This window comes from Emys orbicularis, chromosome 11, assembly GCF_028017835.1.
Source record: "Emys orbicularis isolate rEmyOrb1 chromosome 11, rEmyOrb1.hap1, whole genome shotgun sequence".
In the NCBI taxonomy this organism is placed as follows: domain Eukaryota; kingdom Metazoa; phylum Chordata; order Testudines; family Emydidae; genus Emys; species Emys orbicularis.
This window is the reverse complement of record NC_088693.1, coordinates 65,887-92,998: the sequence shown is the minus strand read 5'-3', so window position 1 is coordinate 92,998 and position 27,112 is coordinate 65,887. Positions and strand designations below refer to the sequence as shown.

The 27,112-nt window shown below is 48.7% G+C and overlaps 1 protein-coding gene across 1 annotated transcript in view; it reads left to right on the top strand.

Moving 5' to 3' along the window:
• The window catches only part of LOC135885744 (unconventional myosin-X-like), a 208,624-nt gene that overhangs the window by 146,946 nt on the left and 34,566 nt on the right, over positions 1 to 27,112 (top strand). Inside the window, exons 31-33 of the mRNA XM_065413650.1 lie at positions 8,509 to 8,651; positions 14,886 to 15,080; positions 26,415 to 26,572. Of these exons, the coding sequence (XP_065269722.1) occupies positions 8,509 to 8,651; positions 14,886 to 15,080; positions 26,415 to 26,572 (496 nt within the window). The remainder of the gene's footprint in view (positions 1 to 8,508; positions 8,652 to 14,885; positions 15,081 to 26,414; positions 26,573 to 27,112) is intronic.

Sequence of the window (27,112 nt, the reverse complement as noted above, 5' to 3'; positions counted from 1 at the left end):
AATTGGAAAGGGTCCAGAGAAGAGCAACAAGAATGATTAAAGGTCTTGAGAACATGACCTGTGAAGGAAGGCTGAAAGAATTGGGTTTGTTTAGTTTGGAAAAGAGAAGACTGAGAGGGGACATGATAGCAGTTTTCAGGTATCTAAAAGGGTGTCATAAGGAGGAGGGAGAAAACTTGTTCACCTTAGCCTCTGAGGATAGAACAAGAAGCAATGGGCTTAAACTGCAGCAAGGGAGGTCTAGGTTGGACATTAGGAAAAAGTTCCTAACTGTCAGGGTGGTTAAACACTGGAATAAATTGCCTAGGGAGGTTGTGGAATCTCCATCTCTGGAGATATTTAAGAGTAGGTTAGATAAATGTCTATCAGGGATGGTCTAGACAGTATTTGGTCCTGCCATGCGGGCAGGGGACTGGACTCCATGACCTCTCGAGGTCCCTTCCAGTCCTAGAATCTATGAATCTATAGGTGGAAACAGCTTAGTCTGAATGTCAAGATTAGATGACTTTGTAAAAGATTCTCTCTCATTCAACCAGAACTTATGGGCTCGATGCAGCTATCATTTGATGGAATTCTGTGGCCTGTGAGAAGTCAGACTTGAGTATCATAATGGTCTCTTCTTGCCTTAAAATCTGTGAATCTATTAATGTAACCTGTTTTGGGAAGTGAAGGTTGAAACACTGTGTGTGTGTCATCTCTGCCCCACTGAATTAAATTCTCCTTAACTCAAAGCATTTCAAGCAAAGATAAACAAATGGGGAAAAAGAGGAAAAGTGAGGAATAATCAAAACAAATCTACGGGGCTCAGTTGCACACTCTGCGTGGTGCTCCGTGTAGGGTAGAGCAGCTGTATCACCCTTGGAGGAGCACTGGGACAGATGGTGCCTCTTATGGGACTATTCAGTGCACACGGCGGCGGGGGCACAAATTAAGATGACAGGGTGCTTTCCCTAGTATGCGTGCCCCACTTCGCAGGCTGGTATATTGAAGGGTGGGGCTATGGCATTGTCCCTTTCTTGCTGAGCTGTTACCAGGCAGGAGCAAGGACTGAGTGGTCCCTGATCGTAGATTCCAAGGCCACAAGGGGCCATGCTGATCATCTAGTCTGACCTCCTGCAGAACACAGGTCACAGATTTTCACCCAGTGATTCTTTCATCCATCGCAATTACTCGTGGTTGAGCTGGAGCATAACTTTAAGAAAGACATACAGTTTCAAGTAAAGGCTCCAAGTGGTGGAGAATCTCCTAAATATATTAGGAAGCTATTCCAGTTAATAATTACCCTCATTATTAAAACACTGCATCTTTATTCCAGTTTGACTTTTTCTAACTTCAACTGCCAGCTAATGGATCTCGTTATGCCTCAGTCAGTCTGATAAATGAAAGAGTTTTCCATTATCTGATACCTTCTTCCTGTGTAGGTACTCACAGGAATGGTTGTTGTGCCCTGTCCTTATGTGGGCCACATGATATAGGGAATCTCCATTTGCACTTCCCCACCAGAGAGGAAGGATGATCCAGTGGTTAGAGCACTTAGCCTGGCCTGTCGGAGACACAGGTTCAATTCTGGCTCTTCCACAAACATCCTATAAGGTACTGGATGCTCAGTGCCTCAATTTCCCATCTGTAAAATGGGGATGATAGTGAGGCAACTACCTAGAATGTCTCTGAAGAATCACCTGGGGATGATTGGCCAGGATAGGCAGGGATGGTGTCCCTGGCCTTTGTTTGCCAGAAGCTGGGAATGAGCAACAGGGGATGGATCACTTGAAGATTACCTGTTCTGTTCATTCCCTCTGGGGCACTTGGCACTGGCCACTGTCAGAAGACTGGATACTGGGCTAGATGGACTTTTGGTCTGACCCAGTATGGCCATTCTTATGAGAATGGAACAGAAAACTATAGGGGATGCACTTGGGGATTGCTGCTTGCTTTATACCCCAAAGATGCCTAAGATGACAAGCAATTGTCAGTGGTGAGTCTGTGTTAAGAAGAGTAGACAGAGGCTTTAGAAAGGGACACAAGGACAACAGGAGCTAGGATGTGAAATGTTACTGCAAGATTGGATGGGATTCTGAAGTCACCTGGCAAATCTCTGCTGTTGAAGACACACATTGAAACCAGTGTTACAGCATCATGTGGGACTACACAGATTGTTGAAGACTTCAGAGATCTTGGAAGGGAGCTGAAGAAGAAGAAGAAAGTCCAATCTTCTCAGAGGTCCTGCCAGTCCTACGAGCAAGAAAAGGTAGAAAATACTGGTGGTGAATCACTGGCTATGTGACTGGCGTGAAGTTGAAGTTTTGATGATGTGGAACGTTGGGCCACATTCCAGTGGGAGATGAGTCTATATGAATGGGATGCCCTGCATCTTATGGATAGGAAAGCTTATCATCTGGGGTGGAGACTAGCAGGAGCAGCCAGGACAGCGTTAATTAACTATGCAAGGGGGGGTGTAAAGGGCAAAGGACCTACAGACTCAAACTCAAGGTTTAGAGAGGGAGTGTGAGAGCAAGAAATACCTAACAAATATACTCTAAGCTTAGGACAATAACCTGCCCCACCAAAGAACACAAATACACCCTGCAAGAGTGAACCTGACTCTCCCACATCCCAGTTGACTGTCTTAACCCCCAGGCTATAGGGTCAGTTTCAGTGAGGTAGTTTTGCACATGCCCATTGGTGGAAACTTAGGCACCTTGGGAATTTAGGTGTCTACAGAGTTAAGTGGCAGCTGAGCTGGTTCTGAGGATCTCAGTGGCACTTAAATATTGTACGTAGGCACCTAAAGTGGTGAGTTAATACTGCATCCACTTCTTATGTCCAAATTTTTAAAAGGATGCAGAAAAATTGGAGAGGGTGCAGAAAAGAGCTACAGAAATTCTTTTGAGGGCTGGAGTACCAGGTTCTAAAGGATTCTTTGACCTATTGGAGAAAAGCAAAAGAATCAATGGCTGGAATCTGAAGCCTGACAAATTCAAATTAGGAATAAGGCACACATTTTTAACAGTGAAGGTAATAAACAATTGGAACAAACAGCCAAGGGAAGTGGTGGGTCCCATTTTCCATCTGTGATGTCTTCAGAGTGGATGCATTTCTGGAAGATATGCTTTAGTCAAACACAAGTTGATGGGCTCCATACAGAGAGAATTGGGTGAAATCCGATGGTCTGGATTGTAAAGGAGATCAGAGTAGATCTGCGTTCTCAAACTTGATTGCACCGCAACACCCTTCTGACAATAAACATTATTACATGACCCCAGAAGTGGGGACTGAAGCTTGAACCAGCCCGAGCCTCGCCACCCTGTGTTAAAATTACTTTGGCTGCAAGATCTTAATCTTGTAGATTTAGCAAAAACAGCCTTGCTAAAAAGAAGACATTAAGATCAGGAATGTTATTCCCTGCTTGAACATAAGAACGGCCCTACTGGGTCAGACCAAAGGTCCATCTAGCCCAGTATTCTGTCTTCCGACAGTGGCCAGTGCCAGGTGCCCCGGGGGAATGAACAGAACAGGTAATCGTCAAGTGATCCATCCCCTGTCACTCATTCCCAGCTTCTGGCAAACAGAGGCTAGGGACACCATTCCTGCCCATCCTGGCTAGACCTATCCTCCATGAATTTATCTAGGTTTTTTTTTAACCCTGTTATATTGATGTAATTGTAATATGGCTGGTCACTCCATCCATCTTCTTGGTTCAAAATCTGTTCAGTATTGGATTTGTGAACCATATACCAAAATGTTAATCAAGTTGTTATGCTACCGGCATAATATCCTCCAATAATTAATGATATGAACAATAACAATACATAAAAAGTTCCATGACAGTATGTGATCACTAATATTTCAGTAGATCAGTTATTCTCAAGCCGAGGTTCACAGAACATTAGTAATCCACCAAACTCTTCCTAATGATAGAGCCTATTAGTCACTTGGGCCCAGACCCACATAGGGACTCATGCTTTGTGGAGCACAGTGTTCCTCCTGTGATTTTCTTGGCACCTATAGTTAGGTGCTTTGATGCTCAGTGTCGTGAAGCCTGAGTTAGGCACCTAGGCTCCTGTATGATGAATGGGGAGAGAGAGAGGCGCCTTAAACTGTGAACCACAAAGTCAGCACCCTAGATAGGGAGCCACCTAAGCTAGCCAGTGCTAAGTCCCTCCCCATCTCAGAGACAGGCACTTATCTCTGCTTGTGATCCACAAACGGGGGGGGGGGGGGGGGGCAAGAGGCATTTGGCCACCTAAGTCACATGTGGGGCCAGAAAGAAAACATCTGGGGGGCAGGAGGGGAAAGGCAGACCTCCTTTAGACCAGTGGTTAGGGTATTCACTCAGGATGTGGGAGACCTTCAGTTCATAGTCCCCCTTCTGAACAGGGCTCTGCCATCCCTCAGGTGAGTGCCCTAACCAATAGACTAAAGATTCAGTCTAACTCTTTCTCTAGCCCAGTTAATATTTAATTTGTCAATTATTTGAAGTGGAACAACTTCAGTAGGAGAGTGTGAGGGAGACTCACATCAGAATATCCCATAGCCTAGTGGTTAGGGCAGTCACTTGAGAAGTTGCAGACTCTTGTTCAAATCCCTTCTCCCCCTCAGGTGGAGGGGGACTTGAGCTGGGGGTCTCTGACATCCTGGGTCAGTATTCTAACCACAAGACTAAAAGTTGTGAGGGAGCTCTGCCTCCTCAGTTGTTCTGTGTGGACTCTCCTAAATGGCCCAACCTGGCAGGTGGCATCTGAGCATGCCTACCAGACTGTGCTCCTGCATGTCACTTAGGCGGACGAATGCCTGTCTTCCCCAGTTTGTGAATCGTCCTGGGGCCTAGGCAGGAGATTGGCCCCTGGGGACCTAGAGCGAGGCTGCAATGCACATGTTCAGAGGCAGAAACATAGGTGCTGAGCAACTTTAGGCACCTACAGGGTTAGGCGGCAACTGAGCAGGAGTTTAGTGGATCGCAGCGGTGCCTAAAAAGAGGAATTAGGTGCCGAAGTATCTTTGTGGTTCACGGCCTTGGAACCCAAGTTAAATAAAAACTTACACTTTTGAAAGCTTTATTAGAAGACAGACATTTTCAGCAGAAAAAGCCCAAATTAACAAGTAGATGCTCTAGCCTGAGGAAGGCCTCCCCAACATCATAAACTAAACTCTACTCTTACCGCTCCCTAACAAAAGCAAGAAAGGTCCTATTAAAACACAGGACAGTTCTGTAGTTCATACATTGTGCTATGAAACCAACCAGAATACAAAACAGGGAGCATTTCACATTTTATTCAGTTGAAAATGTACACTGTCAGCTACAAAAACAATGGGCTCATCCTACTTAAGTTTCTTAGTGCATTACTTTGCTTTAAAGTATTTTTTTCTCCTGCAAGCTGCAGGGGCTTTCACAGTACAGTTAGGGAATTTTTGTATTTTAAGGGATTCTTAGCTGGGTATTAAGGTGGAAAGTTTTAGACATTACTTCAGCTAGGCTCTTTATACTGAAGACGTGTAGAGTAATACTTGGGTCTGGTCTTACACTACAGACCTATATCGGTATAACTACGTCACTCGGGTGGATTAATTCAGTTTAGAGCATCTTCGATAAAACGCTACAGTGGTACAGCTGCGCCCATGCAGCATTTTGAGTGTAGACTTGCCCTTAGTCTCTATCCCATTGTAATCCCAGGTGCAAAGTGAGGTGGCTGGCTAGAGATGTAGGACTGGAACTTCTGCTTCCTAAGTCTGGCTTGACTCTCTTCTGCTCCACAGCACTGTGTCTCAGATACAGAGGCTCCCCTCCCCCGCCACCCCCAGATTCAGTTCTGACTCCTTAGAAATTAGTGAATGCTCTCAATTAGAGGCCATGCTCCTCTTGACCCGTTGCTCACAAACAAGGAAGAATTGGTAGGGGAAGTAGAAGTAGAAGTAGAAGTGGGAGGCAACCTGGGCAGCAGTGACCATGAAATAGTCAAGTTCAGGATCCTGACAAAAGGAAGAAAGGAGAGCAGCAGAATATGGACCCTGGACTTCAGAAAAGCAGACTTTGACTCTCTCAGGGAACTGATAGGCAGGATCCCCTGGGAGGCTAATATGAGGGGGAAAGGAGTCCAGGAGAACTGGCTGTATTTTAAAGAAGTGGGCGCAGGAACAAACCATCCCGATGTGCAGAAAGAATAGCAAATATGGCAGGCAACCAGCTTGGCTTAACAAAGAAATCTTCGGTGAGCTTAAACACAAAAAGGAAGCTTACAAGAAGTGGAAACTTGGACAGATGACTAGGGAAGAGTATAAAAATATTGCTCAAGCATGCAGGGGTGTAATCAGGAAGGCCAAAGCACAATTGGAGTTGCAGCTAGCAAGAGATGTGAAGGGTAACCAGAAGGGTTTCTACAGGTATGTTAGCAACAAGAAGGTGGTCAGGGAAAGTGTGGGACCCTTATTGAATAGGGGAGGCAACCTAGTGACAGATGATGTGGAAAAAGCTGAAGTAAGTACTCAATGCTTTTTTTTTTTTGCCTTGGTCTTCACAGACAAGGTCAGCTCCCAGACTGCTGCACTGGGCAGCACAGTATGGGGAGGAGGTGAGCAACCCCAGTGATGAAAGAACAGGTTAAGGACTATTTAGAAAAGCTGGACATGCACAAGTCCATGGGACCGGATCTAATGCATTCAAGGGTGCTGAGGGAGTTGGCTGATGTGATTGCAGAGCCATTGGCCATTATCTTTGAAAACTCGTGGCAACTGGGGGAGGTCACGGACAATTGGAAAAAGGCAAATATAGTGCCCAAAAAAGGAAAGAAGGAGAATCTGGGGAACTACAGACCGGTCAGCTTCACCTCAGTCCCTGGAAAAATCATGGAGCAGATCGTCAAGGAATCCATTTTAAAGCACTTGGAGGACAGGAAAGTGATCAGGAACAATCAACATGGATTCACCAAGGGCAAGTCATGTCTGACCAACCTGATCGCCTTCTATGATGAGATAACTGGCTCTGTGGATATGGGGAAAGTGGTGGACATGATATATCTTGACTTTAGCAAAGCTTTTTATACGGTCTCCCACATTATTCTTGCCAGCAAGTTAAAGAAGTATGGATTGGATGAATGGACCATAAGGTGGATAGAAAGCTGGCTAGACAGGTAGTGATCAACGGCTCGATGTCTAGTTGGCTGCCGGTATCAAGTGGAGTGCCCCAGGAGGTCTGTCCTGGGCCCGGTTTTGTTCAACATCTTCATTAATGATCTGAATGATGGGATGGATTGCACCCTCAGCAAGTTTGCAGATGACACAAAGCTGGGGGGAGAGGTAGATACACTGGACGGTAGGGATAGGGTCCAGAGTAACCTAGACAAATTGGAGAATTGGGCAAAAAGAAATCTGATGAGGTTCAACAAGGACAAGTGCAGAGTCCTGCATTTAGGACGGAAGGATCCCAGGCACTGCTACAGGTTGGGGACTGACTGGTTAAGCGGCAGTTCTTCAGAAAAGGACCTGGGGATTACAGTGGACAAGAAGCTGGATATGAGTCAACAGTGTGCCCTTGTTGCCAAGAAGACTAATGGCATATTGGGCTGCATTAGTAGGAGCATTGCCAGCAGATCGAGGGAAGTGATTATTCCCATCTATTCGGTACTGGTGAGGCCACATCTGGAGTATTGCGTCCAGTTTGGGGCTTCCCACTACAGAAAGGATGTGGACAAATTGGAGGGAGTCCAGCGGAGGCAACGAAAATGTTTCGGGGGCTGGTGCAGACGAGAAGAGTATGGCGGGGGATTTGATAGCAGTCTTCAACTACCTGAAGTGGGGTTCCAAAGCGGATGGAGCTCGGCTGTTCTCAGTGGTGGCAGATGACAGAACAAGCAGCAATTGTGTCAAGTTCCAGTTGGGGTGGTCCTACTTTGACCAGAGGATAGGTCTAGATGACCTCCTGAGGTCTCTTCCGACCCTAATCTTCTATGATTCTATAATTGTCCTTAACAGTACTCTCAGAGGTAGATCCCTGGCTGGTGCAAATTGACATCGTTCCATTGACTTCATCGGAGCTATGACCATTTACAGCAGCTGAAGATCTGCCACCTAAGATGCCTTTCTTTGTCCTAGGAGGAATTCTGTCTCTCTCACTAAAGTACTGAGGGATTGGTCCTCAGCTTCTGTTGAACCAAGCAGTGGGACTTGAGGGAGGATGACAGGAGTCCATGAGAGGCACCTTTATGCTATTATGATTGGTGTGTGCTATAGATCACATGCCTGCTGTCTGAATACACTCCTCCCCCCAATTTGTAATCCAGTCTGGGGGGGCTCTTTCCCCTGTTTAAATGTTCCCCCAGCTCTCCAGAGGTCTGACTGGCATTGCTTATGCTGAGGCAGAGGGGCTGATGGTTAAAGGTGAAGGCTCAGGCTATGGCTATGCAGGCACTTTGGCAGAGGGGCTGATGGTTGAAGAGATGTGCTCTGTCTCAACGGTGCTTTTGCTCCAGACATGGATCTGATATGACCAGTTTTAATTCTCATGTTTTCTGGCAGGCCAAATTCCTTTGTGATCATCACAGCAAATCGAGTGATTCACTGTAACAGCGACACCCCAGAGGAGATGCATCACTGGATCTCGCTCCTACAGAAACCCAAAGGCGAATCCAAGATTGATGGTCAGGAGTTTCTTGTGAGAGGTAAAAGGAAACATGTACTGTAACCTTATTCTGCACACAAACTCAAAGAACACATCATCTACATGTCACAAAAATGGAAATCCAAATGGGGTTGGATATGTCACTCACATAGATGGAGGTGTCTAGTGGGACCCACAGTGTTTGGTATTATGCTAGTTCTGGTCTTATCTAGCCCCTTCATTAATGGACTGGAAGGGAGAGTAAACAGCATGTTCTCTTCTGAAAATTGCCTGTGTAGATTCTCATCATTATGCTGTGTGAGCCCTAGACCCACCCTCGCTGCTGTTTTGTGATCTGCCTGAGTGGGAACCTGGCCTCCTCCATAGCTGATGGACTGGTCATTGCTGTCCCTAATGGTAGAGAACCATATTTATCTTAGATGTTGTCAGCCTTTTAGAATTATTGAACCTTCATTTCTCTTGAGCTTGATTAGGACTTTGTGATGAAGGGTTATAAGTGGGAAGGTATACATGAGCCATCTGCCCAAGGGGAAAGAGAAGGCATGTCTCACAAGGGTGATCTCTTTTTGATGCCTTATGTAGCACAGGTCACTTGCCTGGAAGAAGAGGAAGACATATCACAGACAGGCTAAGTCTATTTGTAATGGGCTCGCACATTGTCCCTGGATCAGATCGTTCTCAAGAGGGTAACAAAGTAGATGAATTGGTTCTCACCCCCATATGTGCTGCCGTACCCCATGGCTTGAAATGGTTTCCATTATATACAGGGTTTACAGTTTGGTTCAATGGCTCTCAGCACTTCCACTGTAAAAATTGTTCCAGCGCCCCTGCTAACCCACCACGTGCTCCATGTCCAACAGTCTGTACTATGGTGCATTCCCCCTCTTCCTGCTGGTGGGAGGCAGAACTAAGATTGACAGCCAGCCTGGGGCCAAGACTGCCCCTTGGTGGAGAACCTCCAAAGTTCTCTGCCTTCACTCCTATGCAGACAGCAGACCAGGGATCTCCTTATTGTAGCAGAGTCTTTAGGAATAAGATTTCTTAAAATTCTGAGTTTCACTAAATGGAGACTCCAAAACCAAACTAAATATATTTTTTTAAAACAAAGGTGCTCTCTACTGGCCAGGAAATTTTGAGCCTGGCTTGCCCTTCTTGAGGGCAGGATTACAGCAGAATCAGACCTGTTTTCCCCTTCTCTCTTGGCTCATCACAAATAAAGAGAACTGCAAATGCCCCCCAAGCCTTACTCCTTCCTTTTCAAGAGTACTGCGAATGGACTGAGAGAGTCTGGTTGGTGACCCCTCAGAGGGCAACCCAGAGCCATGAGCATGGTTCAGTTCCCCTGCCGTCTTCTAACCCCCTCATCCGCATTAGGGCCTGCTCCATGTTGAGCCATGGAATTGGGCTGCAGAGTCCCTCCCCCCCACTATGTGGCATGCAAAAAGTGCTGTAGCTCCATCCCATAATGGTGCCTGAACTTCCTGTGGAAAAAGCAGCCACTATTGCTGCTGCCAGTGACACAGCATCCTCTCCTCTGACTTGCCAAATGAGGATTTCAGCTCTATCCGTCCTTTCAGCCCTGGTGCAGCCAATGTGGAGGTAAATGACCACCTAGCACCTCTTCCACTAGTACATTCCTTGGAACCCTTAACTCCCTCAGCTTCAGGGGTGTCTCCTGAAGTGGCTGTACTTTATTCTGGGCAGAAAGGTGGGCTATGTAAGCATAGAGTCTTCTCCTACCAAAGAAACAGAGAAAAATCCCTCTCTCACGCTCTAAAACTCTGCCTCCTTGGGGACATGTTCATCAGGACCCTTCTTCTGAAGGTCCCTCCACTTCAGGAACAGGGAGGTGACCTGCCCCATGTTCTCTTCTAAAACAGCTGTTAAAGTTCGAAGGGCAGAATCCAGTGGCTAATCCCCACAGAGATAAAAGAAAGATCAGTTAAAAAAAAAGACATGCAGGTTCAAAGAGTCCTCAGTTCAGACTCTTATCACAAGTCCTTTGCGCTAAGTGAGGAGGCAGGTGCTCCTGCAGGGATTGTTGGACTCAGAAAAAAGGGAAAGTCGAAGAAGAAGAACGCTTCTCAATCCTCCTCTTAGTCTTCTCCACTGGGGAGGAGTCTGAAGAGCCATAGGCTAAAAAAATCTGAGATATAGGAACAAGGAGAAGTACAATTTTTCCTCCTCCTCATCCAGTTTGATTTCCTTGGAGGAGGGGGAATTATCTATCTCAGACCAGGCAGCACTAGAGGAGGATTTTTGAGACTTTTCCCTCCTCAAATAATTAATTGTATGTTATGGAAGGTGCTAATCACAGTGGAAATGCTCCCTGAAACAGTCCACGAACCACCACTACCCAAAGAAGTCCAAGAAGGCCTCAAATACTTTCTAGCTGAAGCAAAGAAAGAATTGTGTTCCACTCCACTGTGATATTTGAAGACACAGTCAAAGCTTGGTGGGAGTTCCCTAGCAAAGCCAACAGACAGATCCAGTAGTTCTGTTCCTTACTGAAAGACAAGAAAAACTGTTACTTTGCCGAAGGTGGATGCAGCAGCCACTGCCTTGGTCAAAGACACTAATCACTTCACAGGGAGACTTTATTATAAGAACCAACAGGCCAAAAAACAAAGCATCTCTTAGAAAACACTCTGAGACCTCAGGCCTGCTGGACTCTTCAGTAGCCTTTTGTTTTGTCAGGGCTACTCTAGCCTTGATCGATGGTATAACGCAATTAAGCCTGGTTCGAGATAAAAAACTGAAAACAAGTTTGAACAAGTTCTAGCTAGCAGCTTCCTTTGTTGTAGATGCTTCATTGGATTCCCTTAGATTTGTGGTTTTCTTCATGGACTCTAAAGTGGTAGTACGAAGATACCTCTGGATCCACCTTTGGAAACATATATGCAAGCAATACACCTTATGACGTCAGCCAAGTACTCAGAGCAAGCCGTTTGGTGAGGACATGGACAAAGTGGTAGCAGGTGAGAAGAAATCTCCTCTATTTCATCAAACTAAGAAGAGCTATAGACCTTCCATTCATTATACCATCCTCTTTTCTTGGTTATCAGCCCACAAGAAACCCAAAAAGAGACTGGAAGAGGTAGATGGTCCCATTTCACCGAGTCTGGAAGCATTACATGAGGCTTTTCTGTAAGATCATCAAAGAAGAAACCATCTGCCTGATATATAGTGTCCCATATCTGAGAAGGCCTCTTATTTGGGGGGAAGCTTCAAGTGGGAAACATCTATTTTAGACACAAGGGTACTAGAGACAACTCTATGGTGTTGTGCCGTTGAGCTGACCCAATCCCCCAGAGGCAAGTTCATAGTCTCTACCAGATCAAAGAACCCAATCAGACACCAAACAGTGAAAGAAGCAGACAGACTTCTTCTCTGAATCAGAGCCATGGAGCAGTACAAACAAAACAGAGACTTTGTGGAGTGTATGCCAATGTTTTGATATCTCCAATGGAGAATGGGAACTTGAGCCATCTTAGATCTCAGGGCACTGAACAAATCCATCAGGTCTCTGAAATTTCACATGAAAAATATGAAGTCTTGGTCTATGTAATACAGGAGGTCAGACTAGATAAACCCAGAAGAGGCCACTAGATTAAAATCTATTCTATCACTGAGGCTCTTATCACCCTATGATTTAATGAGTTCAATAGACCTCAAAGAGGCGTGTTTTCTTCTTCTAATCACAGAGAGCTACCAAAAATTTCTGTTCTTGTTACAGCAGAAAGCATTTTCGCTACAGGGCTCTCCCTTTTGAGCTAGAAACTCCCCTGCAAGTATTCACAAAGAGCCTGGTGGTTTTAGTGGCCATGCTGAGAGAACTGGGGAGGAAACACATACATCCCTACTTGGACGATCTCCTCATCAGGTCCTCATCCTATCTGACAGACATTCAGGGTCTAGAGGAGACAGCAACCTACTAACAGGATCATGGGTTTCTGATGAACATAGAGAGTAAAGTCACCTCCAACCATCTCAGTGACTGCTGCACTTAGGAGTTATCCTGGGCACCAAGACAGACAGGGAGTTCATGTTAGACAAAAGACAACAGCAAATCCTGTTCTTAATTCACCAAATATCATCTGGTCATCAGACATCAGTAAAACTCCTGGCAGAACTCCTCAGCCTGTTAGTTTCATGTGTGTACACTCTACAATGGGCTAGATTTCAGATGAAGATGCTCCAAAAATATCTCCTGCCATATAGGGAAGAAATTGCAACCAATCAGAATCTGAGTCACTGTTACAAGTTCAGTCACTTCTTCCTTTGAGATTCTAATAGAGTATCCAGTGTCAAAGCTGGTGACTCTTGATCACCACTAATGCCAGCCGTCACAGATGGGAAGCACACCTCTACTGCTCAGGGGATTTGGTAAAATTTGGAGAAGCAGAGGAGTATAAACTGGCTAGAACTAAGGGTCATTAAACTAGCCCTTCTCCTCCACTAGCATCACATACTCATCCACACAGAGGCATACATCAACCCAAAAGAGAGGAATGAAATTTTCCTCCCTCCACAAGGACACATGGACAGAGCAGCATCTTCTCTTAAAAAACAAAACAAAAACCTTGTATTAGGACAGAAGTGACAGCAGATATATAAAATAGATCTTTTACAAAACAAAAAAAAGTTGTTGTTGATAGGAATAAATTTTAATTAGAAGTAGGGCTGTCAAACGATTAAAAAATTAATCATGATTAATCATAGTTTTAATCACACTGTTAAACAAAATAGAATACCATTTGTTTAAATGTTTTTGGATGTTTTCTACATTTTCAAATATATTGATTTCACTTACAACACAGAATACAAGGTGTACAGTGCTCACTTTATATTATTTTTATTACAAATATTTGCACTGTAAAAAAATAAAAGAAATAGTATTTTTCAATTCATCTCATACAAGTACAGTTATGCAATCTCTATTGTGAAAGTGCAATTTACAAATGTAGATTTTTTTTTTGTTACGTAACTGCACTCAAAAACAAAACAATGTAAAACTTTAGAGCCTACAAGTCCACTCAATCCTACTTCTTGTTCAGCCAATCGCTAAGACAAACAAGTTTGTTTACATTTGCGGGAGATAATGCTGCCAGCTTCTTATTTACAATGTCCCTGAAAGTGAGAAGAGGCTTTCGCATGGCCCTGTTGTAGCCAGCATTGCAAGGTATTTATGTGTCAGATATGCTAAACATTTGTATGTCCCTTTATGCTATGACCACCATTCCAGAGGACATGCTTCCATGCTGATGACTGGGTCTGCTCAATAACGATCCAAAGCAGAGCAGACCGATGCATGTTCATTTTCATCATCTGAGTCAGATGCCACCAACAGAAGGTTGATTTTCTTTTTTGGTGGTTTTAAATGGATTAAAAACTAACTGATAGATACAAATAAAAATGTAATTGTTAATGGAGAATCATCAACAAGTGCTGGTGTTTCTAGTGGGATCCCACAGGATTGGTTCTAACCATGTTCAGGAGAAACCAAAGGTTTGGTCATTCTAATAGGCTGATATTAGCCAATCCCATCACACTGAGAGCCTGACATCGCTTGGGCACTTCTTGACATCACAAGCAGGTTTCCCACTATGAGCTGGGGTTGCTCCGGGGAAGATAGGAACAGAGGTGAGGTTTTCCTAATCAGCTGTTCCAGGGCTCTTGAGAGAAAGGGAATATGCCTCCTGTAATGCTGAGTAACCATAGTTTGTGGTGAGGTTTATAACAGAGCCACAGCAGTATGATGTGTGTAACACCTGGCAATGGCTTTTCAGTGGGACGATGAATTGTATATGGTCTGTTCAGTCCCCGGTTAGGATACAGGAGATTATGACTTTCAAGCAAATTCTCACATGTCAAGAGGTGAGGTGTGCTGAAATGAGAGGACTCTTGGTGATGGGGAGGCAAGGGGGAAATTATTCTCACTGAGCAGCAGGGAACAGATTCATCCAGTTGTGGCTTGGGCTATAACAGCTCATCAGAGGAAGGGACGTGTCAGTTTATTACCAGTAGTGCCTATAGTGTGCTCAGTGAGAGAGATCCTTCTAGAGAGAGATTAACTAGACCATGGCGGGTACTGCTGTCTTGAGTAGAAGGGAAGCTGGAGGGCCCACCAGATGCCATTTAGGAGGAGCTTGAGATCTGGGCACATCTAGCAGAGGATGGAGAGCTGAAGGGTTCCACCAGCAGGAGAGGGGCAAACATCCCATCAGTGACTCTCTCCAATAACATAAAGGTTATTGTGCCTCTTTCCCATTAGGCTGGCTTCATAAGGAAGTTCAAAGCAGCAACAAGACATCCTCTCTGAAGGTGAAGAAACGCTGGTTTGTGCTGACAAACACCGCCCTTGATTACTACAAATCTTCGGAACGCACAGCCACCAAACTTGGCACACTTGTTCTCAATAGCCTCTGCTCCGTGGTCCAGGCTGATGAGAGAGTCTTTAAAGAAACTGGTAAGAGAGACAAACAAAAAGGAAATTCATTTTTCAAGAACAGCCTTCCCATCTGTGACTGACCAAGGGAGGGAGGTTTCAGGATATGATACAGACAGAATGATGGAGAGTTATAGTGAGAAGTGCTATGTGCCTTTATTTGGGGTGCTGTGTCCAATTGTTGATACCTCACTGTATGAAAACAACTAAGAGGTTTGAAAAGGTCAAGGGAAGGATGAAGGTTGTCTGTCATCACCCCTGCATGTGACCACCTAACAAATTATCAGTTAGACAGTAATTTAAAGTTGTTCAGTTACAGTCCCTCCAACACATTACCGAAAATCAAGGAGAAACTGTAGTTTAGGCAGGCCCAATCTATACACTTCAACATACCACCAACATACCTCCCTTCAGAACAAATTCCCTGGCACTTGCCATTTGGATTTATCCCAGTCCACACACGCAGTTCCTCTAAATCACACTCAAATGCACAAACTTAACTAACAATAGCCAGATTCGCATATGTTCCCTACTGACATTTGTCCACTCATAAAGTCTATTATTATTTATATTACTGTAGCACCTAGGGATCCTAAGTATAGACCAGGGACCCCATTGTGTTAAACATTGTACAAACACAGAACAAAAAAGATGGACCCTGCCCACAAGGGCTTACAGTCTAATTATACAAGAGACAACAGATGGATATAGACAGATGGGGGAGCACAGGTAAACTATGACAGTATTGCTCAGGACATCATGAGTTATGTGTGCACAGAAAAACTAGAGGTAGGAGGTATAGCGGTGCATGTGAGTGTGAGTTAGAGCAGTGGTTCTCAACCAGGGGTATGTGTACCCCTGGGGGTACATGAACTCATCTAGATATTTGCCTAGTTTTACAACAAGCTACATATACTAGCGAAGTCAGTACAAATTAAAATTTCATATAGACAATGACTTGTTTATATGGCTCTATATACTATAAGCTGAAATGTAAATACAATATTTATATTCCAATTGATTTATTTTATAATTATATGGTAAAAATGAGAAAGTAAGCAATTTTTCTAGAATAGTGGGCTGTGACACTTTTGTATTTTTATGTCTGATTTCGTAAGCAAGTAGTTTAAGTGAGGTGAAACTTGGGGGTACACAAGACAAATCAGACTGCTGAATGGGGTACAGTAGTCTGGAAAGGTTGAGAGCCATTGAGTTAGAGGGTCTCGGCATGTGCACTGGGATTGGGTACATGCTCAAAGTTGCAAGTGCTAGGCTCTGCTCCAGGGATAGCATCTCCATCTAGTGCAACGGTTCTCAACGGTGGATCTGTGGCCCCCTGGGGGTCTGCAAGCCAGTTTCAGGGAGTCCACGATCCCCATCGCCCCATGGGGCAGAAGCCCCAAGCCCATGGGCAGAGATGGGGGAAGGCACAGGGGGGCGTTATCCCCCCAAACTTGCCCCCAGGACTGCCACTCTCTGGTTAGGTCCACACACGCCCCTTCCCCCCGCCCAAGTTGGAGGAGCCGTACAGTGCAGGGCGGCTGCTGCTCTGGCTGGTGCATGGAGCAGGCAGCTGCGTTGCTCCTCTGTCTCCTGCTGCTGCCTAGGGCTATGGCTGCTGCTCAGCTCCCTGCCCCATTTTGGGATCTGGCTCCAGGGCCGGCAGAGACTTCAGGGAGCAGCTCCCGCAGGGGCAGGGACCCTCCCATTCCAGACACATAGCCCCTAGCTACCCCCTCCCTGTACCATGAGCTACCCAACTCCCAGCACACAGCCCCGAGCTCCCCTCTCTCTGCCCTGAGCTACCCCCCTGCCCACACAGCCCCTAGCTACCCCCTGCCTGCACACTGAGCTACACCCCTACCCACACACAGCCCCTAGCTACCACCTCCCTGCACCTTGAGCTATGCCCTGTCTGCACCCAGCCCCTAGCTATCCCTTCCCTGTACCCTGAGCTACCTCCTCCCTGCACACAGCCCCTAGCTACCCCCTCCCTGCACCCTGAGCTATGCCCTGTCTGCACCCAGCCCCTAGCTATCCCTTCCCTGTACCCTGAGCTACCTCCTCCCTGCACACAGCCCCTAGCTACCCCCTCCCTGCACCCTGAGCTATGCCCTGCCTGCACACAGCCCCTAGCTATCCCCTGCCTGCACGCCACTCTGAGCCCCTCTCTCTGCACCCTGAGCTACCCCCTCCCTGCACACAGCCCCTAGCTACCCCCTGCCTGCACCCTGAGCTACCCCCTCCCTGCACACAGCCCCTAGCTATCCCTTCCCTGTACCCTGAGCTACCCCCTGCCCACACACAGCCCCTAGCTACCCCCTGCCTGCACACCACCCTGAGCCCCTCTCTCTGCACCCTGAGCTACCCCCTACCTGCACACAGCTCCTAGCTACCCCCTCCCTGTACCATGAGCTACCCCACTCCCAGCACACAGCTCTCCTCTCTGTGCCCTGAGCTACCCCCTGCCCACATAGCCCCTAGCTACCCCCTGCCTGCACACCACCCTGAACCCCTCTCTCTGCACCCTGAACTACCTCCTGCCCGCACACAGCCCCTAGCTGCCTGCACCCTGAACTACCTCCTGCCTGCACACAGCCCCTAGCTATCCCCTGCCTGCACGCCACTCTGAGCCCCTCTCTCTGCACCCTGAGCTACCCCCTCCCTGCACACAGCCCATAGCTACCCCCTCCCTGCACCCTGAGCTATGCCCTGTCTGCACCCAGCCCCTAGCTATCCCCTGCCTGCACCCTGAGCTATGCCCTGTCTGCACCCAGCCCCCAGCTATCCCTTCCCTGTACCCTGAGCTACCCCCTGCCCACACACAGCCCCTAGCTACCCCCTGCCTGCACACCACCCTGAGCCCCTCTCTCTGCACCCTGAGCTACCCCCTCCCTGCACACAGCCCCTAGCTGCCTGCACACTGATCTACACCCCTACCCACACACAGCCCCTAGCTACCCGCTCCCTGCACACTGAGCTATGCCCTGCCAGCACACAGCCCCTAGCTACCTCCTCCCTGCACCCGGAGCTAAGCCCCTAGAATCATAGAATAGAATCATAGAATATCAGGATTGGAAGGAACCTCAGGAGGTCATCTAGTCCAACCCCCTGCTCAAAGCAGGGCCAATCCCCAACTAAATCATCCCCAACCAATCCCCTGCCTGCACTCCCTCCCTGGGTCCTGCCGTGCAGAGCTGGCCCGAGGTGCCCCCCCCGCAAATAGAAGTCAAACTATGCCTGTGCCCCTGGAGCCCCCAGGTGCCCCCCCCCAGGCCCTGGAGTTTTTATAGCATGTTGGGGGGGGTTCAGAAAGAAAAAGGTTGAGAACCCCGATCTAATACATTTTCTCTAGTTGCTGAGCAGAGATCCATCTTACAGACCTAAGCAGGTCCATCGGACCAGGACTTCTGCAGGGGAGGTTTAAAACCTCCCAGGGATATGTACGGGGGAAAGAACATGGGCACCCCTTCCCTGATCACTCCTGCCCCCTATATTGGCACTGCTCCCCTGCAACATCCCACAGCAGTGCTGCCTCTTGTGCCAGTAGAGCTAACAGCAGCACTGTGCGGCGCCCTGAATGCACCAGTGCTCTACTCCTCTGACACTCAAGGCAGACCCACTAGAGGGAGCCCTTGGTGCACTGGTACCTCAGTATACACAGAGTTGGCACCTTGTAGTGCTGCTGCCTTCACTCCCTGGACCATGAGCCAGCAGCACTGAATAGAAACCAGTCTATATGAGCACCGAGATCTTAGAACATAAAAAACTAGGCTCTGCCTCTCACTCCAGCCCCCATCTCTTTATCCCCCGGTCTTCTCAAAGATCTGATTTCTCTCTTGTGGCCCTCTGCTATCCACTTCACCTCCCTGGCACTGCAGGGTTTCTGTGAGGAGTAGATCTTGTGAGTGAAAGAGGCAAGCTGGGCAGCTGTGGTGGTTGGGATGGCATGGTGGAGAGATGATGGTCTACATGGCATGTGCCAGAGGGAGAGTCCTATGCACCATTCTCTTAGTACTTGGTGCAAACTAGGCTCTGCACCAGTGCAGTTTTCTTGGCTTTTCCTTGTAGGGGTAAAATAGGTTTTGATGGTGTGGTAGAGCTCTGACCTTGTCTCAGTGGGTCCCACGCTTCCTGGCGAATTACGCTAGCCTCAGTGGCTCACTGTGACCCTCTACGTAGCCCTTCTCCCTCTAGAGACCAGGCTCACAGCCTACTGAGCCCTTTTCATCATAAGCTAGCAAGGAGGTTGGTGAGAGAACTCCCACAGTCTCTGTTGTCCCTACGGGCTTATTCCTGAGCAGTTTAGCCTCCTGTCCTGATAAGGGCCTGTCTTCCCCTCCCAGGAGGTGTTTCTGTAGTGGCGAGTTGGGGGGAATCCGGGCCCGCCCTCTACTCTGGGTTCCGTCCCAGGGACCCTAATGGTAGCAGCTGTTGGCAGCCGACCTTTTGCTGCCAGAGTTGCTACATTTCCCTGGGCCACTTCCACGCAGCTTTCCCGCTTCTCTCTCTCAACGCCTTCTTCACCCTTACCTTACGGCTCCGTTTCCAGTGGCTTTAGGGTGTCTTCATTACCCAGCCCTTCAGCTACACTTGCTCTCCTCAGCCTGACTGGAGTGAGCCCTTTTATAGTATCAGAGGGGCCTTAATTAGAGTCAGGTGTTCACATTAGCTTAACAGCCTCACCTGACTCTTTGCAGGTTAATTGAAGTCAGGTGTCCACCCTAGCCTGGAGCAGCCCCTGCTCTGGTCAGTCAGGGAACAGAAAACTGCTTATCCAGTGGCCAGTATAGCTGCCTTAGACTACTCTGCTGTACCCCACTGGCCTGGGTCTATCACAATGGATAGAGGAATACTACTTTTTATGTTTAAAAATAAATTTTAGAAAGTGGCCTCTATCTGTCCTGTGATGGGAATGAATCAGTGTGTGAAGTTTGGAGTTCTTCGAGTGCTTGCTCATGTCCATTCCATATTAGGTGTGTGTGCTCGCCACATGCACAGGTGCCAGAAGTTTTTCCCTCAGTCGTATCTGTAGGGGACCAGCTCTGGCGCCCCCTGGAGTGGCGCCCGCATGGTGCGGCATAAGGGCCACCGCCAGTTCCCCCCACCTTCAGTTCCTTCTTGCCGCCTGTGACGGTGCTGGAACATCTGCAGCTTCAGCTAGCGTTGTTTCGTTCTCCGCTCTTGCGAACTTTGAAAACCTGTAATATAGTTGTATATAGTTAGTAGTTTCTTAGTTACCCTTAGTAGTAGTTCTCAACTCTTCGTTAGTCCCGAACGGGACTCAGCCGGGGACGGGGCATGCTCTGGTCCCCAGGCTTTAAGCTCTGTGACCGCTGCAAACGGCCAGTGCCCGTCAGAGATCCACATACCAGCTGACTACGGTGCTTAGGCGAAGGGCACATAAGTGACAAGTGCTGTATCTGCAAGTCCTTTAAACCTAGGACGAAGAAGGAGCGCAAATATCCATCTGAAAGCGCTCCTTAGGGAGTCGGCACTCACTCCGGCACCCGAGCAGCTGTCCAATTCCGCACTGAGCACTGCGGCCTCCATACGCAGTGCTCCGCTGGCGCCGTCCACGAGCCGGCACTGGTCCCCCTCCGCGGCTCCGGTCAAGAAGGCGAAAAAGACTGTGAGGGGAAGATCTCCTATCTCCTGTAAGGGAAAGGAGAGGGCTGGGGGCGAGCCACGACCCGTGCTGGGCAGCTCAACGCCCCCTTTGGGAACTCGGGCCGCAGCTCAGGTCGAGCAGTGCAGCCCATCCCGTGCTTCGCCTGCGACTCTGGATAGCGGTGCAGGCCCTGGCCAGCTTCAGGTGCCATCATTGCCCGAAGCCCTTCTAGTAGCTCAGGAGATCCTGATGCTCCCGGTGCCGCCCACACCAGCTCCAGCAGTACCCCAGTCTTGGGGAAAACCCGTATTGGGACCTATGTGTGTGTCCCCACCTCAGCGGCACCACTCCTCATCAAGGGGGATGTCCCGCCATCACATCGTACCTCACCGGTAGATTGGTGCAGACCCTCTGAGGCACACGCCACCCAGCAAGAACTCCCAGACCGGCCCCGACTGTCTCCAAGGGCCCGGTACTGATCACGGGACCGATCAAGAATCAGAGATCGCAGATCACCGGGCCGTCATCGCCCGTCTCCAAGTAGTAGCTCGCCATGCTCAGGAAGATGCGACCGGCCCGTATTAGCTCCTGGTCCCATTCAGTGTCCCGGTACATTCGTGTAGTGTGAGGCGTGGATTGCCGGGTGCCCTCCGCAGACCTGCAGAACGCCATTGGTCCCTGAGATCCCAACCAAGACACCCATCTCGCTTGGACAAGTCTGCATTGGGACGCAGTGACCAGCACTGCTCGGACAAGAGCCACTGTGCTGCCCGATCCTGGTCGCCCGGTACCGACCGCTCCATTTATACCTCCGGCACGGAGCGAGGTTCCCTACATCATCAGCACCAAAGCCTGTTCCATGGCCCCAGGCACAGTGGCCGGCACCATGCTACCCGTGGAACCCTTGGGGGTTCACCCAACCCTCCCAGGCTGCCAGGTCAGCGTTGGGAGCCTCAGAGAGGCCAGGGGCCTCGGTATCCCATCCCCCTCCGGTGCTCGAGGCTTCGGGGGTTAAGACCCCACAGATCCAGGAGGACCCAGGGGAGCAAGCTGCTGGACCACCAATGGAAGTGGAGGTTCCCGCGGCACCGGCATCATCCTCATTGTTGCCAAGCTAGGCTATCACTGGGCCCCCTCACCCAGTTCCTCAGGGTGACGCCAAAGCGCACCAGGAGCTTTTGAAGAGGGTTGCTTCCAACCTGGGGCTTCAGGCAGAGGAACAGGAAGAGACCTCGGACTTCCTGTTTGATGTCCTCGGCTCCTGCCAGGGTGGCTCTACCCCTTTATGAAGGGGTTTCCAAAATCACTAATGCCCTGTGGCAGATCCCCTCTTCCCTGGCCCCTAGCTCTATGAGGGCCGAATGCAAGTACTTTGTGCCAACCAAGGGGCATGAGAACTTATACTCCCACCCTGCCCCCAATTCTGTTGTGGTAGAGGTGGTTAACCACCAAGAGAGGTAGGGACAACCCAGGGCCACCCTCAAAAATAAAGACTCAAGGAGGCTGAATCTCTTTGGAAGTAAGATTTATTCGTCTTCCAGCCTTCAGCTGAGTGTGGCCAGCCACCAAGCCCTCCTTGGCCGATATGATTTTAATATGTGGCAAGCCATGACCAAGTTTGAAGAGTCGCTCCCTAAGGATTCCAAGAAGGAGTTCCGGGTGGTCCTCGATGAGGGCACGACCGCGGCCAGGGCAGCCCTCCAGGTGGCGTCAGACACCGCTGATGCTGCTGCCCACACCATGGCTTCCGCTATCTCCATGCGGCGAGCCTCTTGGCTGCTCCTCTCTGGGTTGTCCTCTGAGGCTCAGCAGTCTATGCAGGACTTGCCCTTCGACAGCCAAGCTCTGTTTGTGGTGCAAACAGACAGCAAGTTGCATGGCCTCAAGGACTCCTGCACCACCCTGAAAACCCTGGGTCTTTATGTCCCAGCCCTGGCCTGTAAGTGGTTCAAACCGCAGCAGCCTCAGGGCCAGGGGAGTCTGCCTTGACAGAACCAGCTCCACAAACGAGTCAAGGGCTACAAGCGCCGTCCGAGCCACCCGCCCCCAGTCGGGCTCAACCCATACCAAGAAAGGGGCTAAATGGTCATTTTGAGGGTGCGCCCGAGGGTGACCTACCAGACTATTCCCCGGATCCATCTGTCCCACTGTTCTCCAACCGCCTTTCCCTTTTCCTCCCTGCTTGGATCGCTATAACCTCCAACTGATGGGTCCTCAGCACAGTGGAGCAGGGTTATACCCTCCAGTTCCTTTCTACCCTGCCTTCCCTGGCCCTCTTCAGGGACCCCTCTCACGAGAGTCTCCTTGTGCAGGAGGTAAAGGGGTTGCTACAGCTGGGTGCAGTGGAAGAAGTTCCTCTCGAGTACAGGAACAAGGGGTTCTATTCCCAGTACTTTTTAATCCCAAAGTCAAAGGGCGGTATACAGCCCATCCTGGACCTGCAAGACCTCAACTAGTACCTAAAGGAGCTAAAGTTCCGCATGTCTCCCTGGCTTCTATTATCCCCTCCCTGGATTCAGGAGACTGGTATGCCGCCCTTGACTTGAAGGACATATACTTCCACATAGTGATCTTTCAAAGGCACAGACGCTTCCTCCGGTTTACGGTGGGGCCCCATCACTACCAGTTTGCGGTCCTCCTGTTCGGCCTGGCGACAGCACTGAGAGTGTTTGTCATGGAGTGTGGGGGAGTCAGGGCCCTACACCTTTCTTCCTGGGATTCACCGTGACTCTCAGCCAGCCAGTAAAACGGAAGGTTTATTAGACAATAGGAACGCAGTCTACAGCAGAGCTTGTAGATACAACCAGGATCCCTCAATCAAGTCCTTCTGGGCGGTTCAGGGAGCTTAGACCCCAGCTTGGGGTTCCCTGCGTTGCACCACCCAGCCCAAACAGGAAACTAAAACCAAAACCCTCCAGCAGCCTTCTCCCCACTCCCCTCTGCCCTCCTCTGCTTTGTTCAGTCTCCGGGGCAGAAGGTGTCACTTCTCCCAACCCCCCTCCTGGCTCAGGTTACAGCTCAGGTATCTCCCTGCAAGGGCAGTCCCCCCTCCCCAATGTAACTCCCCTGCTCGTCACAGTGTTTACCAAGTGCATGTCGGTAGTGGCTGCTTACCTCAGGCATCGGGGTATCCAGATCTACCTGTACCTTGACGACTGGCTCATCAAGGGCAGCTCTAGGTCTCGAGTCCAAAGGGATGTTGCGGTGCTCCAAGCCATGTGCTGCTCTCTGGGCCTACTGGTAAATGACAAAAAGTGGACGTTAGTGCCGGTGCAGAGGATAGAGTTCATCGGAGCGGTCCTCGACGCAACCTGCACCAGAGCGTTCCTGCTGCTGGAAAGGTTCCACACATTGACAAACCTCATTGTGGAAGTCTCCGCGTTCCCTCTGACTACAGCCAGGGTCTGCCTGTGCCTGCTGGGTCACATGGCAGCGTGCACTTACGTGGTCCACCATGCCAGGCTCCAGATGCTGCCTCTGCAACAATGGCTGGGGATGGTCTATTCCCAGTCCCGGGACCCTCTGGAAAAGATCATTACCATTCCCCAGGCGGTACTTACCTCGCTGCGATGCTGGACTGACCGCAGGACAGTCCTGGAGGGGGTTCCGTTTGACTACCCTCCTCACTCCATTGACTTGGTGTCAGACACCTCGGACCTTGGCTGGGATGCGCATCTTGGTGTCCTCCAGACTCAGGGGATGTGGTCTCCGGAGGAAGCACAGTTGCACTTAAATCTCAAAGAGCTCTGAGCAGTCCGGCTGGCATGCGGAGTCTTCCTGCCCCACCTGTCGGGCAAGATGGTACGAGTCCTGACGGACAACACAGGCTCGATGTTCTACATCACTTGGCAAGGGGGCATGCGCTCGTCGGCTCTCTGTCAGGAGGCACTCCACATCTTTCTTGAAATGCGGTGCCCAGAACTGGACACAATACTCCAGATTAGGCCTAACCAGCGCAGAGTAGAGCGGAAGAATGACTTCTCGTGTCTTGCTCACAACACACCTGTTAATGCATTCCAGAATCATATTTGCTTTTTTTGCAACATCATCACACTGTTGACTCATATTTAGCTTGTGGTCCACTATAACCCCTAGACCTCTTTCTGCCGTACTCCTTCCTAGACAGTCTCTTCCTATTCTGTATGTGTGAAACTGATTGTTCCTTCCTAAGTGGAGCACTTTGCATTTGTCTTTATTAAACTTCATCCTGTTTACCTCAGACCATTTCTCCAATTTGTCCAGATCATTTTGAATTATGACTCTATCCTCCAAAGCAGTTGCAATCCCTCCCAGTTTGGTATCATCTGCAAACGTAATAAGCGTACTTTCTATGCCAATATCTAAGTCGTTGATGAAGATATTGAACAGAGCTGGTCCCAAAACAGACCCTTGCGGAACCCCACTTGTTATACCTTTCCAGCAGGATTGGGACCCATTAATAACTACTCTCTGAGTACGGTTATCCAGCCAGTTATGCACCCACCTTATAGTAGCCCCATCTAAGTTGTATTTGCCTAGTTTATTGATAAGAATATCATGCAAGACCGTATCAAATGCCTTACTAAAGTCTAGGTATACCACATCCACTGCTTCTCCCTTATCCACAAGGCTCGTTATCCTATCAAAGAAAGCTTTCAGATTGGTTTGACATGATTTGTTCTTTACAAATCCATGCTGGCTATTCCCTATCACCTTACCACCTTCCAAGTGTTTGCAGATGATTTCCTTAATTACTTGCTCCATTATCTTCCCTGGCACAGAAGTTAAACTAACTGGTCTGTAGTTTCCTGGGTTGTTTTTATTTCCCTTTTTATAGATGGGCACTATATTTGCCCTTTTCCAGTCTTCTGGAATCTCTCCTGTCTCCCATGATTTTCCAAAGATAATAGCTAGAGGCTCAGATACCTCCTCTATTAGCTCCTTGAGTATTCTAGGATGCATTTCATCAGGCCCTCATGACTTGCAGGCATCTAACTTTTCTAAGTGATTTTTAACTTGTTCTTTTTTTATTTTATCTTCTAAACCTACCCCCTTCCCATTAGCATTCACTATGTTAGGCATTCCTTCAGACTTTTCGTTGAAGACCGAAACAAAGAAGTCATTAAGCATCTCTGCCATTTCCAAGTTTCCTGTTACTGTTTCTCCCTCCTCAATGAGCAGTGGGCCTACCCTGTCCTTGGTCTTCCTCTTGGTTCTAATGAATTGATAAAAAGCCTTCTTGTTTCCCTTTATTCCTATAGCTAGTTTGAGCTCATTTTGTGCCTTTGCCTTTCTAATCTTGCCCCTGCATTCCTGTGTTGTTTGCCTATATTCATCCTTTGTAATTCGTCCTAGTTTCCATTTTTTATATGACTCCTTTTTATTTTTCATACTTGCAACCTTGTGTTATGGCTTCCCCCACCTTTATGCCTTGTTAGAGCCAAAGGGTGAAGTGGGGTGGAGTCACCCTGCCATGAAACAATGTTTGTATTTTGAGGGAGGTGGGGACTGGAATACCCTACCATCACCTGCAGCACAATGTGTTTGTGGGTCGGGAGGAATGGAGGTGGATCAAGACTTGGACTGGGGCTCTCCCTTAAGAAGTGGTTTCCTAGGGAAAAGCTCCTGTCCATACAGTTCATTTTAACCAATTTCATGTCATTTGATAAAACTGTCACTTTTTCAGCAATGTATTTCCACGGCCACATTCTGCATGCACATGGAGACAGATAATTCCACTTTCCTATATCTTTGTTTGCCTGTAGGCTACTGGAACATCATAGTCCATGGTCGAAAGCACTCATACAGACTCTACACCAAGCTACTGAATGAAGCCATGCGCTGGGCCTCTGCCATCCAAGGAGTCATTGACAGCAAGGTTCCCATAGAAACACCCACACAGCAGCTTATTCGTGACATCAGGGTAGGTAGCATTGAACACTGCAGTCAAAGTTCAGGAGAATATTCCAGATCTGCAGCCAGGGGCGCTGGAAGAAGCGGGGCCATGCCCACCTACTTTTTAACATGGATGTAATTTGGGGGCCAAGGGGCTGCGTTGCCACCCCAGACTGGAAGCCTTGGGCAGGCACGGAGCAGTGCCAGCAGGGGCTGCGCTTCGTGGCGGGGGGGCTTTAGCTCCCCCTCACCATGAGGCCTGGTCCCTCTCCATAGCCCTGCCCTGGCTCCTCCTCTTCTCCCTAAGGCCCCACCCCCTGGTCAAGCCAGAAGCCAGAGCTGGGCCATGGTATAAGCTGCCCAGGGAGCCCGGGTCACTATGGGGAGCCCCAATCTCTCCACCTGCCCTTGTGGCCCCCCGACTTCTACCAAGGTTCCGGTGCTATTGTCTGCAGCTGACCTTATTCACTGTCACTATTTTAGGTATGTTAGGAGAGAAGACTGTTGTCTTAAAAGGACTGAGGGAAAACATTTGTAATTATGCAGCTAAAATAATCAAATGTCATGC